The 19254-nt window shown below is 41.7% G+C and overlaps 1 protein-coding gene across 1 annotated transcript in view; it reads left to right on the top strand.

Annotated features, from left to right (window-relative positions):
• Positions 1-19254, top strand: part of LOC122791455 (mucin-6-like) — a 1068266-nt gene that overhangs the window by 126282 nt on the left and 922730 nt on the right. Inside the window, exon 4 of the mRNA XM_044059200.1 lies at positions 4455-4593. Coding sequence (XP_043915135.1) covers positions 4455-4593 — 139 coding nt within the window. The remainder of the gene's footprint in view (positions 1-4454; positions 4594-19254) is intronic.

Below are 19254 nucleotides of genomic sequence, written 5' to 3'. Positions count from 1 at the left end.
TCAGTATATCTGTCCATTGATCCTCCTCTTTCAAGGCAGTTTCATGTCAAAATGTTCTTGAAAGGGGGTTTGCATAAGAGGCCCCAATTAAACCTGTGTCCCCTCCTTGGGATCTTAGATTTGTGTTAGAGAAGCTAACACTTACTCCATTTGCTCCATTTGAAACCCTACCTCATTTTCCATAGGGACAGTTTTTTTAAGAACTAATCCTTCTTTTATGCCTAAAGTGGTATCCAAGTTTACTTTAAGCCAAACTGTCCCTGCTCCACTTTTCTGTACTGAATCTAAACATGAGCGAAAAAGGATGCTCTGTAGTTTGGATGTCCATAGACAACTTTGGTACTATCTTGACAGACGTATCTCTCTCAGATCTTTGGAGCAATCATTTATTTCTCTTGAAGGTAAGACGAAGGCACAATATGTGTCAAAACAGACTATATCCAAATGGCTGTCTCATTGTTGTTCTTACCACAGCAAATCTATTCTAAGCAGGGTTAAGGCTCTCTCTACCAAGGCCTTGGCTTCATCTATGGCTTTTTGGAAATGGTTGCATTGTAGAAATATTCTAGAAACTGCTACTTGGTTCAATGTACATACTTTTACAAAGCACTAGGTCCAGATCTAGGTTTGCTAGGGCCATACTCCATGGGTTCCTGGACTCTTCTCCTTCCACAACACAAATGTAGCTAGCTGAGTTAATCTACCCATATAGCTAAGCCTACCATCCCCCATGTTTTTTTGGTATTTTTTTTTTTTACCATGGTGTGAACATTTGTTTTGTTGCCCCTAGCATAGACCTTTCAGGCCTCAGTCTTCCAACTTCTACTAACAGGATACCTCTGAAGGGTTTTGTACTCTAAGTTCAGCTCAGCTCAAGCTACTTGACAGTTTAGACATGTGCCCTGAAACTTTGGAAGATGGCTGGCCCTTATGTTCTTGACAGGAGATAACCCATTTAGCTAAGGCTACTGCAGTAGTGATCGTGCTAAGGCTACTGCAGTAGTGATCGTTAGAACATCTGTTGTTGTTGTGTATTTCAGCTTTTCCCAGTTAGGGGTCCCCATAGCGGATCTACGGTCCGCTAATGATTGGCAGTAGATTTTTACGTGTCGAGTTGCCAGCTCTGACGCACAACCTTCAACAAAGGTACGCCCAGTCACACGTCTCCACATAGAAGACGCTCTAGCTGAGAATCGAACAGGGCAACATCTTACTGTGAGGCGACAACACTACCGCAGCACCACCACCGCAGTAGCATCATTACAACATCTGTTGCCGTAAGTTTAACTTACACACCTGTACGTTTTCAGGATTCTGAGATACATTACATCAATGATACTCATGCTTTCCCCAGCCAGACTACATATGAGGAAGATACAGTGGAGATTCAGTCTAACCTCCGTACACGTCATCATTTCAGATCCCAGTTCTGGGATTTGTAAAGAGATAGATTATATGGTGGGTAGACCAGATAGTTCATAATGCTGGCATTCCATTCCCTGTGCCATCCTCCCTCCAGTCAGTCACCAAAAAAGATTTCAGGGGAATGGTCTCAAGAAGGGCAAAGTGAAAGCTCTGTGAAATCCTGTTGACAGACAGAAACACATAAATGTCATAGAGGTGTTGGTATTGATCAATATTTTAAAGGCTTTAAATCATCCCTGGTCCCAGGATCTCCACTAGTGTGCACTAGCAAACCCAAAGTGATGTGGTAGATTAAAAAAAAAAAAAAAAAAAACGGGGATCCAAATCTTACTCTTCATGCAGATGTACTGTGAGGTAGCAACTCCACTCCATTTAAGTCCTTAGGATTCATTCATCCCATAAGAGCAAAGTTTTATTGCATATAAGCCCAGTAAGACTAGCATAGACTACCACAAATAAGAAACTTTGTCCTGGGTTATACCAAGAATTGATCCAGTAGTGAGAAACTCCTTAAGTAGATCCGTTTTGCATCCTTTCAAAATAGACAACTAAAACAATTCTGTTCCAGGACTCCTTACAAACAAGCCTGGAAGACAGATGTCTTCTCATCCATATGGACAGGGATGTTTCTGTGCACTTTTCCATCTTTTCCAGTGGTAGCTAGGATTCTTCTAAAGATTCAGAGGGACTCTAAAAATTGTGGTAGGGACTCCATTTTGGCTAAGGCATCAGTGGTTCTCCCTCCTTTCCAGTCTGGCCAAGGGTGATTACCACAAGCTTCCTCACAGTCTGGATTTACTCACACAAGATATGAGGAGTTTTATATGCCCCAGTCTGCAAAGTCTTCGACTACCTGCTTGTGTGATAGAATTTTGATACAATTTAAGCACCTATTGTTCAGCAGCTAATACAGGAAGTGAGAAAACCTGCTAGTAAAAAAACATTTATGTGTAAGTGGAAAAGATGGACTAGTTGGTGCCAGCTAAAGACCCAGGATCTTCCTCAGGCCTGGCCACCTCTCTTTCTTGACTATTTGTGTGTGTTGCTGTCCATTGGACTGTAGTGCTCTTCTATCAAGGTACATTTGTCAACCATTCCTACGTGTCTGGCCTTAGATCCCCCCTTTTTGCCCTACCTCAAGTGAAACAGTTCTTGAAAGATGTTTTACATATTCACTCACCTAGAAGACAGGTGGCTCTTGGGATAATAATTTAAAAGTAGAGAAAATTATACATTTTTTCTTTTTGAACCTGCTCATAAGGCCAATTTACAACTCTTAGCTCTGATATTGCTAATAGAGCATCTAAGTCACAAGCGTGAATGGTGTGCCAGCTCTACCTCATTTTTCAAAAGCATAGAGTTTCCTTTAGAATAAATCCTACCTTTGTGCTTAAAGTTGTCTCCGAGTTTATTTAAGCCAGAGTTTTCATCTTCCAGTCTTCTTTTCTGATCCAAAGAACAAGGGAGAAGGCATTCTTCACTCTCTAGATATACACAGGCAGCTCAGATACTACCTAGACAAAACTCAGCCTTTCAGGGAAGTTGAACAGCTGTTTGTCTGCTATAAAGGTAAGAGGAAAGGACAATCAGTGTCTAAGCAGACTATGTTGACATGGTTGCCTCATGCTATTGCTTTATGTTATACTCACCAGAGTAGACCCCTTCCAGACAGAGTTACAGCTCATTCTACAAGGGCACTGGCTTATTCAGTGGCTTTCTAGAAAGGAGTGAACTCGAAGTATTCCAGAGGCAGCAACTTGGTCCTCTGTACGTACTTTTACAAAATGCTACAAACTGGATTCCTTTTTAGGTCATGCTTTACTAGGACCAAAACTCCAGCACTCCTGGTGCCTTAGTTATGGGCTTTTTCCTTTTCTTTCTTCTCTAAGCTGTGGCAATCTACCTTTTAGGTTCTTTATCTGTGATCTGTATGTGCATACTAATACCTCTCAACCTCTTACAGCAAGAAATCTGGACAAAGCCACAAATAATGGTGGGACAAAGGCCCAAAAATAAGGACACTTTTTAAGTATTGCTCTTACAAACTTAGAAAGGTGATAGACTAACAGTTCTTGCATTAGCATGACTTTTCTGAAGGATATGAAGTCTGAAACTCATGTCTGCCATTATATTCTGACTTCAGTCCTCAATGATTTGCCAGTAAACCACAATTTTATCAGAAACAGGGCAAAAATGTTTGCGTCTTTCGTCTTTTCCCGGTTAGGGGTCGTCACAGCGGAACTCCGGTCCATGAATGATTGGCAGTTGATTTGTGGATGTTCTCGGAAAATCTGGACAGTTGAAGAGGTATGTGCATAGTCCGCTTGAGTAAGCAAACGAACCATAACAGCAGATGTTCTAATAGATCACAGTTGCAGTAGCATCTCTCCCTCCAGCCCCCATTTCTTACCTAGGTTGTTTTGGTGTACCCAGGGTGTGGTGCTTACCATTCTTTTTTCTATATAGTTTACTGCCATGGTTCTTCAGGGTTTTGCCTTCTTCCTGTGTAAAGAATGCTTTGGAGTTTCATGCTCCAGCTGTCATTTTATAGGAGCTCTACATGAACCCATGACAGATGGAGCATGTGGAAGGCTCCCATCACTTTGTAAAGCTGGCCAGTTGCAGGGTAGTACGACTCAGATGGCCTAGGCTGTCAGAAATAATATTGATGTAGGTACAATCAAAAATTGTTTATGCAGGTAGGCATAACTCCACACACCCTTACTTGGTTGTAGTACCTCCACAGCCATGCAGCAGTGGTAAAAGTAGTAAAGTACCAAGTTGTCGTACAGTTGTCTCTTACAAACTTTTTCATAGTGCATAATTTATAACAAAAGCTGTGTTAATGCACTTGTAATAAAAATACATACTTAATTTCTGTTTAGCTTTTGATGCATAAGAATAGTATACCAGGATTACTTAAAGCAACAGGAAGCATCAGACGTATGTAGTGAATATAAACATAAATGCTCACAGTGATTGACTAATATCAGGCACTGATATACGGTGTTCTTTATTTTGTACAACAGATCTTCCATACAGTTCCAATCAGCCACAGTTCAAATTCAGAATTACGACTATATGCATCATATAATAATTGATTTTCCAGATAATGAAGTAAATGTCTACTGGATGTTTGGAAATCATCTTCCTTTAAATCAGATAGTGGTATGTATGAATTCATTTTCTAAACAAAGGACATGGTATGCAGAATAATTATATCAGAGTATATAATAAGTATGTTTACCTTTCAGGAAGGTACGTCATGCACTAATTCTTTTGATTTATAGAATATGTTCATTGCAGTTTGATTAGTTTAAAATTGTATTTTCAGTCTCAGTCACATATTCAAAGATCTACTGAGTTTACATTCCGTAAATCCTCATTTATGCCTCCTATGGATAAACATGTGGCGACATTCCAACAATGTGTGCTGAAGGATCTACATTTTTTTGTCTCTGATTTTCAGCTTCAGAGGTCTAATCTTACCAACTTAAAAAAACAAGCCCTTGTCAATTTAAAAGAAAGGAAAGATTTGGTTATTATTCCTGCAGATAAGGGTGGGGCTGTGGTGGTTCTGGATGGGGCCATGTATCTAGCTGAGGCTAATAGACAATTATCAGATGGTCGATTCTACATGTACATGCCTTTGGATCCCACTGATAGATTTAAGAAGGAAGTTTATAATTTTCTTGGGAATGCCTTGGAGGAGGGAATTATTAGCAAGATGGTACGTTACTATCTTACTGTTGCTGATACTCAGTCACAGTATCTGTATTTGCTACCTAAAATTCACAAAAATCTATAAAAGCCTTCGGGGACACCCATTGTCCCAAGTAGAGGCTCTTTGACTGAATCCCTATCGGCATTCCTAAATAAATATCTCAGACCTTTACTATCATTAATTAGGTCCAGGATCCAGGACACCACACAATTTTTTGCATATCATTTCAGACACACGGTTGGAACCACATTGGCTTATGTGCACCTTGGATGTCAGTGCATTGTATACCAGTATTCCTCATTGGACTGGTTTAGAAGCCATCGAATACTAGTTGAAAAGGGCTAATATTTATCCCCCTGCCTTCAATACACTTTTGATTTGTATGACTGAACACATTCTTAGTAAGAATGTATTTTACTTTCACGGCAAATGCTACTGGTAAGTCAGGGGTACTGCTTTTGCTTTGTCTTTTGCTCCCATATATGCAGACCTGTTCATAGGATTCCTTGAGGAACAAGTGATATATAACATTTGTCATAATTTATACTTTTCTGAAATTGACATTTGGAGACGGTATCTGGATGATTGATGGATGGTATGGAGAGCGGATGAGACCTACTTACAGGAATTCATGCAATATTTGAATGAGAACAAATGGGGCATTGAATTCACGGTACATTATCACTCCATGGAAATTAATTTTCTGGATGTGACTGTAACCAGGGAGAGAGACCAAACACTTAGCACCAAGGTGTTTCAGAAACATCCCCAATATAACACGCTACTCCATGCCTCCAGCTTTTATCCCAGACGCACAATTAACAACATTCCCAAATCTAAATTCCTTCGTATCAGCGGTATATGTTCCACTGAAAAATCCTATCAGGAATTCCAAAATGATCTTGTAAACAGGTTTGATCATAGAGGTTATGATCACAACACAGTTTTGACTGCCAGGAATTGGGTGTTCACACAAACCACATCTGACTTATTAACATATATAAATCCAGGGTCCCACATGACAATATTAACCTTAGGCTTGTTACCACTTATGGGCGTAACACCAATGTTTTTCAAAACATTGTGGATCGATATTGGGGTATCCTCCAATCAGATAGAATTTCAGAAATTCTTGGACTCTGGTGTTTTGCTTCCAAAGGGCCCTCATTTTGGGGTCACATTTTAGTCACTATAAACATAGTAGGGAGAACACTTCCTCACAAACTAACTTATTTAGAGACATACTCAAGGGTTGTTTCCTCTGTGTTCATTGTTCAACCTGTCAATATGTTTGCAAATCTAAGAGTTTCAGTAGTGCAAATACTTCCAGGGTTTATGACATTTCATTTTTTGGGAAATGTAGCACAGACTGGCTGATTTATTTAGCCAGTTCTTGCACAGCATTTTATGTGGGCCAAACATCTAGATGTCTGTGGGCGTGGGTCTCTGAACATCTTAGTGACATCCATAATAAAAGAGCTTCCAGCTCATTATTCAAACATACTTTACAACATACCACAGCACAGTTTACATTTATTATTATTGACATAATAAAAGGAAACAGACATGGCAAAATGGGTTGGCAATCTATTTTAAATAATAAAGAACGGAATTGGATCATTAGACTAGGGGAATTGTTTAGACCTGGTCTCAATGAGCAACTTTAATTAATAATTGATATGTGATGTGTATTTTAACCAGGGAAATACTTTTGTGCTATGTTCACTGAGGAAGGCATATGGATGCCGAAACCGGGTTGACTGCTTTGTAACAGCTATAATTTTTCTATAGCTTCAGGAGTTGCCACAATAAAACTGTTTTTGGTTTCACCAAGGTGTTGACCAGTTTTGAGATTTCAGTGGACATTCTACCTTTGTGTAGAGTGATGACAGTGGTTGTCCTCCATTCTATCGCAGGCTCCAGACTGTTCCCATGCTGGTATCCCTGCCTGCCTCCAAGGCACTGTCTCTGATTGCCTTTTTCCAATCCCTTCCTCCACTGACATCTGTCTCAGCCAGTGGAATTTTTCAGGGTTCTGGGGTTCATGGCTTTCACTATTCCCATGCTTCCTGTCACTAGAATCCATATGAGAAAGCTTCAGTGGTACCTGAAGTCAGTGTGCTTCTAACATTGCCTCACCCTGGACTTCCTGGTACCTTTCCTTCACTGTCTCAAGCGCAAGCTTCAGTGGTGGATTTGTCAACTTTCTGTTACCCTGGGGCTTCCATTTCAAGCTGCAGTTCCAACTCAAGAGCTTTTTACAGACATCTCAGACAGGGGGAGGGGTGCCTCCTGTAGCCCCCTCATGGTTCATTGCTCTGGACTCCTCATCAGAGGTCAGACTACATCAGTATAAAGGAGATGAGGGCTCTGCTTCTGGCTTTTCATTCCCTCTTTCAGACAAGACCCCTCAAAGTTTTCACAGATAATACCACAGTGGTGTGGTATGTCAGCATACAAGGGGTCACAAATCCTGTCTTCTTTTGAGACTAGCTCCTCAGGTCTGGGATCTAGCTATCCAGTATTAAAAATGACTCTTCAGGCAGTTTAATTTCCCTTGGAACACAATCTAATGGCAGACTCCTTGAGCAGATCCAGCACACTAGCTCACAAATGGATGCATCACAGAGATGTGTTCCTGGACATTATCCATCTGTGGGGTATTCCTCAGGTTGATCTTTTTTCTGCCACTCTGAACAGACAGCTTCCTCTATTCTGTTCCAGAGTCCCAAGTTCTCTGGCTTAGAAAGTGGATGCCCTTCCTTTTCCTTGGAAGGACATATTTCTATGCCTTGTCTTTTCCTTAGAAGGAGATGTTTCTGTATTCCCTGTATTTTCCTTGGAAGGGGATGTTTCTGTTTGTCTTCCCTACCCTTCCTCTGTTACCACAAGTCTTGGATCTTGCTAGTGACTCCCTTTTGGCCCAGACATCTTTGGTTCCCCCTTTTTTCTTGATTGGCCAAGGGTAATCACCACAAGTTACCTCACCAGGTGGATCCTGTCACAGAAGACAAGGGAGCTCTTATCCATCTTCAACTTGTTCACTCTTCAACTGACACTCTGGGTGATAGGGTTTTGATCACTTTCAGGCTTCTTTTTTCTGAGGACGTGCTTCAGGTTCTGCAGGAGACCAGGAAAACTACCAGGAAATTATATATGTCCAATTGGAAACAATTTTCTGTCTGGTGCACCATCAGGATCCTCTATCTGTGGAGGTTCCTCTGGTTCTGTTTTATTTGTGTGATCTGCTGCATGATGGGTTGACATATTCTTCAATTAAAGCACACCTGTCAGAAATTTCTGCTTGACTGCTCTTGAATACTTCTTTGGCTTCTAGATTTGAGGTAAAGCAGTTTCTTAAAGGCATCTTTCATATTGGACCTTCCAGGAAGCATATTCCAACTTCCTGGCACCTCAGTTTTGTACTTGAAAAATTGACTTGGGCTCCTTTTGAACCTCCTTCTTCAGCTTCATTATACCTTTATATTTGGAAGAATGTTCTTTTTTATTTTGGTCCTCACTTGAGCCAAGAGAGTGTCTGAACTTCAGGCTGTCATGGCTATTCCTCTTTTTAGTTTCCACAAAGACTGTCTCTCTCTTTATCCTAATCCTTCTTTTATTCTCAAGGTGGTCAATGTGCTGTCGCTTAATCAGTCTGTTCATCTTCCTTCTTTTTTACCACCTCTGCAGTCTGCTGGTGAGAGGGTTCTTCACACCTTGGATTGGCTTTTAATGGAAAATGTCCTTTCTCATCAGTAAAGACACATTCTACTAGGGCAGATGTCTCCTTTGGTACTTTTTTCAAGGGTCTGGATATCAATTCTGTCTTATTTGGTCCATTCTGCATACTTTCACTAAGCATTACAATTTGGATATTCTTTCCAAGGCATGGGCAGGCTTTGCAAGAACTATCCTGCATGGGTTTGTAGAGGACTCTTCTGGTCCTTCCTCCTCCCAGTCTGCTTCTTGACCTTTCTTACTTTCCCTTTTGTTTTTCTAACAAGAAACATCTTTATTAAATTATCATGTATGACATAGGCCATTTGAACTTTCCCTTTGGTAAAGAATACTACGACAGTGGTTTGGAACAACACAGCACAGTTGTGTAAAATCTTACCATAACAGTAGATGTCCTTCTCTTCACTGTTGCAGTATTCACTCCCTCCCTGCTACCCAATCTGTTCTACCTCTTGACTTGTACATTTCTTGCTCTCCTAGTCAAGGGGCTCATTTTATTCCTTTTTTTCCCTTCTGGACACATGTTTTCCTGGTCCATATGTGCATTCTCTTCCTCCTGGGACTTTTTCAGTTCTGTGTGTGCATCCTTATGTCACCTTTATGCCTTGCACTTTGTACAAGGAGCATGTGTGTGACAAAGACATATGTCACCTTTAGGAAGTAAAGGCTTTGGTATACTGGCCAGACATTGGGATATCCTTGCAGGAGATCCCCTAGGTAAAGAAAACTGCAACAGTGAAGAGAAGAACATCTGTTATGATAAGATTTTACACAACTGCACTTTCACAGCTCAGCATATTGCTGTATTCTGCTTTTGAGATTACATTCATAACTAAAAATGATTTGTGATTATCTTTGGCTTGGATAACTGTTAGCTACTGGATAGATATAATTATCAGGTGGCATGAAGGAGGTGCAGCCCCACCCCTCCCTCCAATGTGGAAATGTTCTATGTTTTTTTTTTTTTTTTTTTTTTTTGAAGTAATATATGCATGCAACCTTGTTGCATGTATACTAAGAAGCTGACATATCTAATTTTGATGTAGGTTATTTTGCCTTCAGGATGTTGGCATTTGTGTTAGTCAACCAACTGAAGGTAATTCTTATATATATATATATATATATATATATATATATATATATATGCATACAAATTTAAATATATATAGTTGATTTTTATATATATATATATATATATATATATATATATATATATATATATATACACACACACACACACACACACACACACACATACACGCACACGCACACGCATATATCATTACTGTTAAAAATGTATACAATCAGAATGTAGACACCAAAAAACTGACAGTAATGTTGACACCTCAAAATACTGACTTTGAAGACACCAACAAAAAAACACTTAGACCCACAGGAAATCGGAAATCGCAAAAAAAAAAAAAAAAAAAAAAAACACAAACACTATACTTCTCTGATCATTATCACTAAAAACCCAGTAGAAAAAAACCTCCTTAACCACTACAATACCAAAAGACATGGGGTGGAATTCAATAAACCCAACATCGAGCAATTCTCCATGTAGGAATAGTGTTGTGCCCAAACATAGTTGATGAGCCATCCTGGAAATGGGGCTGAGGGGTATGCTCGAGCATGTAGACACGGAGGTGACCTCAGAATGCAAATCACCTCATAAGCTGGTGAAAATCATGCAAACAAGGTTGATATGTTATTCATCAATCAGGAAAGCACCCGTGTGGGTGCCGTGTCAGTGTAGGAAATGTGACTAATAACTGTAAGCCAAGGAACTTGTAAATAAAATACAAATTTATTCTTATCGAGTGAAGCGCTTTTCGTTGGCACAAGTGTGTCAACTTCTTCAGATTCAAAACAGTTTTGTGGAATACACACACCACTTAAAACAACTTACTCTTGTCATGTGATCAGCATCAGCTGGTGCTGCTGTTCTAGAGCCTGCTAATATTTAAAGTGATATTACATATAAAAATCAGTAATAAAACACATTGTGCATGCAGGTATAACGTTCAACAGACTGATAAAACCTAATCTAAGCTAAGCAGATTAACTACGCTTAGCAGTCAGTATCGACTGCTTAATAGTAAAGAATAAATCAGTGTTACAGTTAAACAAGTTAAACTTGTGGCAATCCTGGTTGAATAACAATCCTAAGAAGTCAGAAATTGTTAACCAACAACTCAGACAGGATTGGTTCTATGCTGTCAGTTAACTCAATTTTACAATACAAGTAAAAGTGTTAAAAATACATTAATAACCAATACGTTTATACAAATTGTACTTAAAAAATGCTAACAAGCGACTATCTCAAGAAGTCAGAAATTGACCATTGGTCAAGGCCATTTTTTTAGCTTTAGCTTTTTTTAGCACCTAAAAAAATGGCCTGACTTCTTGAGATAGTCGCTTGTTAGCATTTTTAAAGTACAATTTGTATAAACGTATTGCTTATTAATGTATTTTTAACACTTTTACTTGTATTGTAAAATTGAGTTAACTGACAGCATAGAACCCAATCCTGTCTGAGTTGTTGGTTGACAATTTCTGACTTCTTAGGATTGTTATTCAACCAGGATTGCCTTAAGTTTAACTTGTTTAACTGTAACACTAATTGATTTATTCTTTATTTTTAAGCAGTCGATATTGACTGCTAAGCATAGTTAATCTGCTTAGCTTAGATTAGGTTTTATCAGTCTGTTGAACGTTGTACCAACGTGCACAATGTGTTTTATTACTGCTTTTTATATGTAATATCACTTTAAATATGAGCAGGCTCTAGAACAGCAGCACCAGCTGATGCTGATCACATGACAAGAGTAAGTTGTTTTAAGTGGTGTGTGTATTTCACAAAACTGTTTTGAATCTGAAGAAGTTGACACACTTGTGCAAACGAAAAGCACTTCATTCGATAAGAATAAATTTGTATTTTATTTAAAGGTTCTCTGGCTTACAGTTATTAGTTGGATTTTGTGGATTATCAGTTTGTTTTTTGGTCTGTCTCAGTGTAGGAAATGTACATGGTTAGAAACTGTGTACCAGAATGTAAAATTTAAACAGGGGCTGTAAAAGCCCCCAAAAAAGGGTGGACAGTGCACAGTAGACATGTAACTGGCCAAAGCTATGGCTAGTAATTCCAGAAAGCAATGCATTATAATAAAAATATACTTTTTTAATATATATATATATATATATATATATATATATATATATATATATATATATATAAATATAAATATATATCACATTTAAGTGGTGTGCAGCGACACGCAAACATGCTATTATGCAAAAAATAAAAAAATAGAAAGTTTAAAAAATGAAAATTAGACACTTGCAAAAGAATTGCATTATAGTTCCCAGCAGGCAGAGTTGTACAATGGCAGGTTACAGTGGTTGCTAAGGATATAGGTAATTAGTTGTATGTAAATGAGCCGGGGTTATTGAATAGCAAAAAGGGCTACCATGTCTGCAGGTACAAACCATGGTAGGGCTAGAACCATGTTTGTGTAGGCAGAACAGGAAGCTGATATCAAAAGGTGGTGTGTCACAGTATGTTAAAGTGGATTGGAGCTCAGTGGTGCCTGTTTGTGCTCATCTAAGCTGGGGGGTGTCTGATGCTGCTGAGCGTGTTTAGCTAGTTTAAGCTAAGAGGCTGCTGAGCGTGTTTAGCTAGTTTAAGCTAAGAGTGGCCATGTTGTGGGAGAGTCAAAACTGCTAAGCATTGTTTACACTAGTGCCCCAGGTTTGCATGGTGCTGTGCACTGCTTAGTAGTGAAAGAAATAGGGAAACAAATTGCTTGGGAAAGACAATCAAGTAGAAATGACTGATCAAAACCCTGTTCAACAGACACTGGCCCATTCAACCCCCCAGTGCTCTACCTATCAGGTGGAATGCAGCATAATGAGCCAATCACACAGGCTGCAACTGCAGCACACCACTATAAGGTATGCATACACCCTACAGTCTTGATTTTCACACATACTCTGCAGCATTGGAGTACACACTTGGGAATTTTAACTGACAAAATGCTAGGGGCTGCTGCTGCTCTGCTACATCTGTATGTGCTTGATGCTGACAGTAAGCCCAGACCGAGAAGGAGAAGTGTGTTCAGGTCCACGTTGACCTTCAGGGGCTACATGAGTTGAAGGTTGTAGAGCGCAACAGGGTGGATAGGAACATACTACAAGAACTCACTGAGCTCTGCTGCCCTCAACTCAGACCCTGAGCCAACAGCAGGGAACCCATCCCAGTGGAAACAAAGGTATGTGTAGCCCTTAGAATATTGGCTACAGGCACTTTTCAAAGACCATCTGGGGATATAATGGGGATTTTACAGGCATTTACATCCAGGGTACTCCACCAGTTCCTGGGTGCCATGCAAGCACATGTCAGTGAGCACATTTATTTACCCCACACTCTTGATGAGAGGGTCAGCAATATGCATTTCTTCCACTGTGCAGCACACTACCCTGAGATACTGGATGCCGTAGACTGCACTGATGTGCACATCAAAGCACCACCTGGTGAAGAGGGTAGGGTCTATATCAACTGCAAGGGGTATCACTCCAACTGCTAGGTCATGTGCAATGCCCAGGGCATTATCATGAATGTGTGTGCTGGAAGCCCTGGCAGCTATCATAACTCCGACATCTGGCTCACCTCACAGCTGTACCAGATGTTTGCCAGGGTGAACATCCCATATGGCATTCTAGTGGGGGATGTTGGCTATGCATTAGAACTGTGGTGTGGATGAAGACACACACACACACACACACACACACACACACACACACACACACACACACACACACACACACACACACACATACACCACCTACTGGAAAATGCCGTAATAAGCACACGCACAAACTAGGTACATCATAGAGCATGTTTGGGCTGCTCAAGTCACGGTTCAGCTGCCTTGATATATCTGGTGGAGCCCTGCAGTACTGTCCAGCCACATGTGCACACATGTTCACAGTATGCGCCATGCTACACAATGTGATCCTGTGGAAAAAACTGTGGCAGAAACATCATGGGGAAGGGACACACAGCCTCCCACCAGTGCCAAGGTCCCCACAGCCACATGGTGACTCAGAGAGAACCCCCCTGAGCCTATCCCTGTAGGGAGACGTAGATGTGCCCTGTATGCCCTGGCCTTGGCAAAGAGGCAATGCATACCATGTGCGCTGACAACCTAGGGACCTAGGGAATGACACCTCACTCCAACTTGCATACATAGTAAAAAGGATGCCAGCCACACCACACAACCTGTACCCTACCATGTATTGGCTGTCTATATCATGCATCAGACAGAAACAGCCCTGAAGCACTGTTATCTCAATCTCTAATGGCACTCGGTAAGTCACTCATTTTTAGAAGAAATGAATGCAGTAGTAGACTGTGGTAGCATATGTATGGACCTGTAGCTTGTATGCAAAGGAATAGAGTGGTCTACCGGGATAGTTGCAGACAACTGACAGCTGTCTGGGGCAACAGGAACTCTCCTTCCATTACTGGCCGACCCTTAATATGCAGTAGGCCCCAAGCCAGCCAAACGCAATGTACTATGTGAGGGAATGACATACAGCGGGGTCACAGGACAGATGCTTGACTGTCAATGCTGGCGTCCCCTACCCCCAACACACCCGTGTCCCCATACAACTGCAGTCACAGTATGTTTGTAAGGTAATAGCAGCAGACACACAATCCCTGGGCTGTTCCAATCAACCTGGTGACGTGCTACAATTTCCCCAATATGCAGGGTTTAAAGTGCTGTGTTTCTGTGGTTGTTAAAGTGTCAGGAAGTAAATTGAACTGTCTGGTGGCTGTTGTGGCTTAGTGGGTAAGTGCATTATCATGGTTGATGGGGTACATGGTTCAAGATTGTCTGCAACTACAGTTTTGCATGTGAGCTACAGCAAAGGTAGGAGTTCTACAGACTGTCCGTATGTCAGTATTTCTTACTGCAAGAAAGCTGGACAAAGACAGACATGGAGGGAGAGGAGGCCATGGATATGGACAGTACACAGACCTCAGTAACCTAGATGGTGGCTAATAGAACAGCAGGTTGTAATAAATCAGTGTAGCAGCTGGATATAAAGGCTGTCACATAACATGTCAGTACTTACAAGTCAGTGGGCATCATCCATACCCCACAAATGTACAGAGTTTAACAGAATGCTCACATTTATGGTTCATATATCTGTTATCTTTGTCATAACATTTGCAGTTTTCTAGCGAATTATTGACAAATGACTAAAGGTTGTTGTGAGCGACTAATAGACAGGTGAGATGCAGACTTCATACCCATTGGAAAATGCATACTAATACAAAACCATTCCACCAGATGTCTAGGTTTGTAAGAGAAATATTAAAATCCTGTCCCCATATTTGGGCCTGTGTCCCACAGTTATATATGGCCCTCTCCACATTAATAGCTGAGAGAGTATGACAGGTTTGGGCAACACTTAGCCTTATAATAGCAGTACAAGACAAAACGTCTGAGGAGCAGCAGACATATGGGGCACTATGCTGCACAGCCTGCAAAACAGGTACTGTCAGAGGCATGAAGTCCGTAACTGTGTGTGTGTGTTGTTACATCTCTTACACCAGTCACAGCATACCTACAACTACATAAAGCAGCATAGTTTCATAGGTTGGTATTAGGCTATCGGCCCTAGGGCCTATACAAGACTAGCCATAATTCCTGGCTATTTCTTCCCACAATATTTACTTCCCTGGACCTCTGTCTAGCAGGGCGACTGACGTGATCCCCAGGGTGAATTTCCTATCTCTCATCCAATAGTCAAGGTTCCTTTCGAGGAGGGCCAAAGAGGCACTCTACTTGACATGTATGGGCAATCTATTCCAGAGTCTGGGGAGTCTCTGGGTCAGGAACCTATGCCTTTGTTCATTGTGATGACAAGGTTTAGATCCCTGAAGTGAGTGGCTCTGAGGGATTGGGATTTCTTTAAGTGTAGCATGTCCAACAGCTCTGGGTTTGACATAGCCTTGTATGTTAAGCAGAGATAGCCTCTGAGTAGACGATATGCGACAATTTAGCTGAAGTTTTTTTTTTATACGGTCAGCATAGGGCATCTGCTTTAGGCCTGTGATTCTTTTAGTGAAGTATTTCTGTGGCCTTTCCAATTGTTGCAGATGTCTTAAGAGGTACATACCAAATGTGGCGTTGTATTCTGTAATGGGTCTAATGAAGGATGAGTACAGTGGGACGTTGACCTCCTTTTTTCTGGATGAAAAGTCCCTAGTGATGAGGTGTGCCACATAGAAGGATTTCCTGACTTTTGTGGCGACATGTTTATCGAAGGTGAGACCACTGTCCACCTGTGTCCCTAAGCCTCTTATTACACTTTCATGTTTAGTGTACTGCCACCTATGTGGTGGGTACATGTTTTTTTCCCAAAGGGGATAACTATACAATCTGATGTAAATCGTTGTTTATTCATTGCCATTGGGACCTCGGATCCATCCTCAGAACCAATACAGCCGTTTCAAAACTTGTGCCAGCCAAAAACTCTCAGCTAAGTCCTACCAATAATGCCTCTCTCCTAGTTACTTCAGATCTCATTTGCCGTGTTCTTAGTCAGACGTGCTAGCCATCTCTCTCAAAGCTAAGTAGAAATTTGTTAATTCTAAGACAGTTTCTCTTCAAACTTATTTAATTTTCAGTCAAGTTGGCCCTTTCTCACTGTTGCCTATAACCTAGGCCTTTTTCCTACCCTTTTCCTTGGTAATTTAATTTTTTACCTTTTTTGGTACTGTCCCTCTCTCCTGTCTTTGACAGGCCTTTTATTTATTTTTTTTTTTACTAGTGGTATTTTTTTTAAAATAACATCATTGGTATTTTCTCCCTTAATTTTTCTATAGGATAGCCTTGTTGCCTTACTATGTCAGACAAAGCTAAGTTGGGATATAAACAGTGTGACAAGTGTGGACGTAAGATGCCTAACTCAGTTACACATTTTTGTTGTGTCTACTGTTTGGGCGTTGATTATATTAAAGCTTGACTGTGACATTTGTGCTAGTTTTGGTAATTGTACACTAGCACAACGTAAAAATAAACTTATCTTAAAAGGATTACTCAAGATATCTTTTTCAGAGGCTCTATCTGGGTCGGAGATTTCACCCCCCTCCAAAGACCAAAAAACATAAGGAAAAACAGATTACTCATGACACTTTTTTTCGAGGTTCTATGTGGGTCAGAGGTCTCTCCCCCTCCAAAGACAAAAAAAATAAGGAAAAACGGATTACTCGACACCTGTTTCAGAGGCTCTATCTGGGTTAAAGGTCTCACCCCCTCCAAAAACCAAAAAACATAAGGACAAACGGAGTCACTCATTTCCTGCATCTCAGTCAGTTACGGACCAGAGTCGGCTTCATGCTTCGCCGGGGCCCCCGGCTCAGACCTCTTCAGCACCAGGCTCTGTGTCTTCTCCCTCTGTGCCATCTATGATATTCACCCCTGTTTTGTTTCCGACCTCGGCACCACTGACTTCGGTGCTGTCCTTGGGTCCGACATCAGCTCCAATGATTGTACCTGCTTCGGCACCATCCCCAGCCATGGTGCTGACAGTTTCTTTGGCTCCGTCAGCTCCAAAACTCGAATACCTGCCAAGGACAAGATACTTCCACTCCAGTGCATACTGTCTCAGTTCCAACAGCAGTATTTTCCCTGTCGGCACCGTTCACCCTTGCTGCATTGACTCTGATGGAACTGATGCTCTCCTGAAGCAGTGCTTGGACCATCTGTACCTTGGTACCTAGCCCGGTGCCTATTTTCTCATTGGCGCTTTCTATGTCCATGGTTCCAATGGATTCCAGTTCTCTCAGAGCTCCTCACAGCAAGGTTCAGAGGTTGTCCCTCCCGGTTCCAGACTCCCATCCCTCCTCAGGTGGGCCTGCTGTTCAGGTAGTAGACTCGCAGTCAACAGCAATGACCTCCGTATCAGAACCCTCCCCTAGCATGCACCTCTCCCAACCCTCTATTTCGAGACCTGAAGTACAGGAGTCACAAGAACCCTCTTTGAAGGGAGCCCCTTCTCCGGAGTCCTCCTCAGAAGATCCCACTGGGGAGCCACCCCCAGAAGAAACAGTGCAAGAGGAAGCACCTTGAATCACTGGAGGAATCTATCACCGAAGACACTGATTGTGATGAGGGGGAAGGGTCCCCACGGTCTTCCCCAGATGACATGTCATTCGGAGACATTCTCAAAATGCTCAAGCAGTGGGGAGACTGGAAGTCCTATAACCCTTCTTCTAAGGAATTGGTGTTCCTGCAGGCCTTCCATGCCCAGCCATCTACTTCCTGGGTCACTCCACTGGCAAATGACTTTGTTAAAATCATTGTGCAGCATGCCTGGAAGGCCCCGGACAATGTAGAACCTGTCCCTCAGTGGCTAGACAAAAAGTTTTATCTGCACCTGAAGACCAGCCCCACTGGTCCTAGCAGTTGACAGTTGATTTTATGGTTGTGACAGCAGCCAGCAAGAGGGAACTGGTAGAAGATAGTTCCACCATCCATCCTCCAAACAGAGAGTCCTGGACCATGGACAGACTAGGGAAATGGACCTATGCTTCAGCGCCATTCGGTTGCTGTACTATCTGGCACACTTTACTCGCCTCCAAAGAGACCTAAATTCAGAAATGTCTCCCTCTTTGGTGGGGTACTGCCTGATGAGGTGCGTGATATTGTCACCTTGCAGCTAGCTACCCTTGAGTCCATCTCGAACTCCTTGATGCGTTTGATATCTCACTTCACCGAGGGGGCAGCTCAAGATGCCGCATCAGGCGTTATCATGAGACGTAATGCTTGGATGCAGTTGTGTGACTTCACAGACCCCTTTAAATCTTCCTTCATCAATGTACCGGTCGATGAATCTGCACTTTTTGGACCCAAAGTACGAGACACACTTACACGTTGTGAGAAAGACGGAAAGATCTTGTCTGCTGTGGGCATATGCCTTTCCAACCCCCAGAGGTCCTACTCCAGGAACCAAAAGGGAGGAAATATGTGGTTCAAGAAATCCCAAGGACCTTTTCATGACACTCATGGTGAACAAATCCCCCTGGGGCAGAGGGGGCAACTCATATGGAAGATGTCCCTTTCGGGGTAGAGAGGGTCAGCGTAACCAGGGCACTAGAGATTCTTTCTCCGGCAGACACTACCAGTGCTCCTGAGCAGCAGCCTGATTGCTTTCCTCTGGAAACAGTCGGGGGTCATTTTTCTCTGCATCTACCAGCCTGACATTTTATTTTTACCGATGTTTGGATGCAGAGAATAATATCCAGAGGCTACCAAATACCATTCGATTTGACTCCCATCCCCGATGTACCA

This window comes from Protopterus annectens, chromosome 17.part0 (genome assembly GCF_019279795.1).
Source record: "Protopterus annectens isolate FY-2018-M chromosome 17.part0, PAN1.0, whole genome shotgun sequence".
NCBI lineage: Eukaryota > Metazoa > Chordata > Ceratodontiformes > Protopteridae > Protopterus > Protopterus annectens.
Note: the sequence above shows the minus strand (reverse complement) of the source record. Positions and strands in the feature narration are given on the sequence as shown.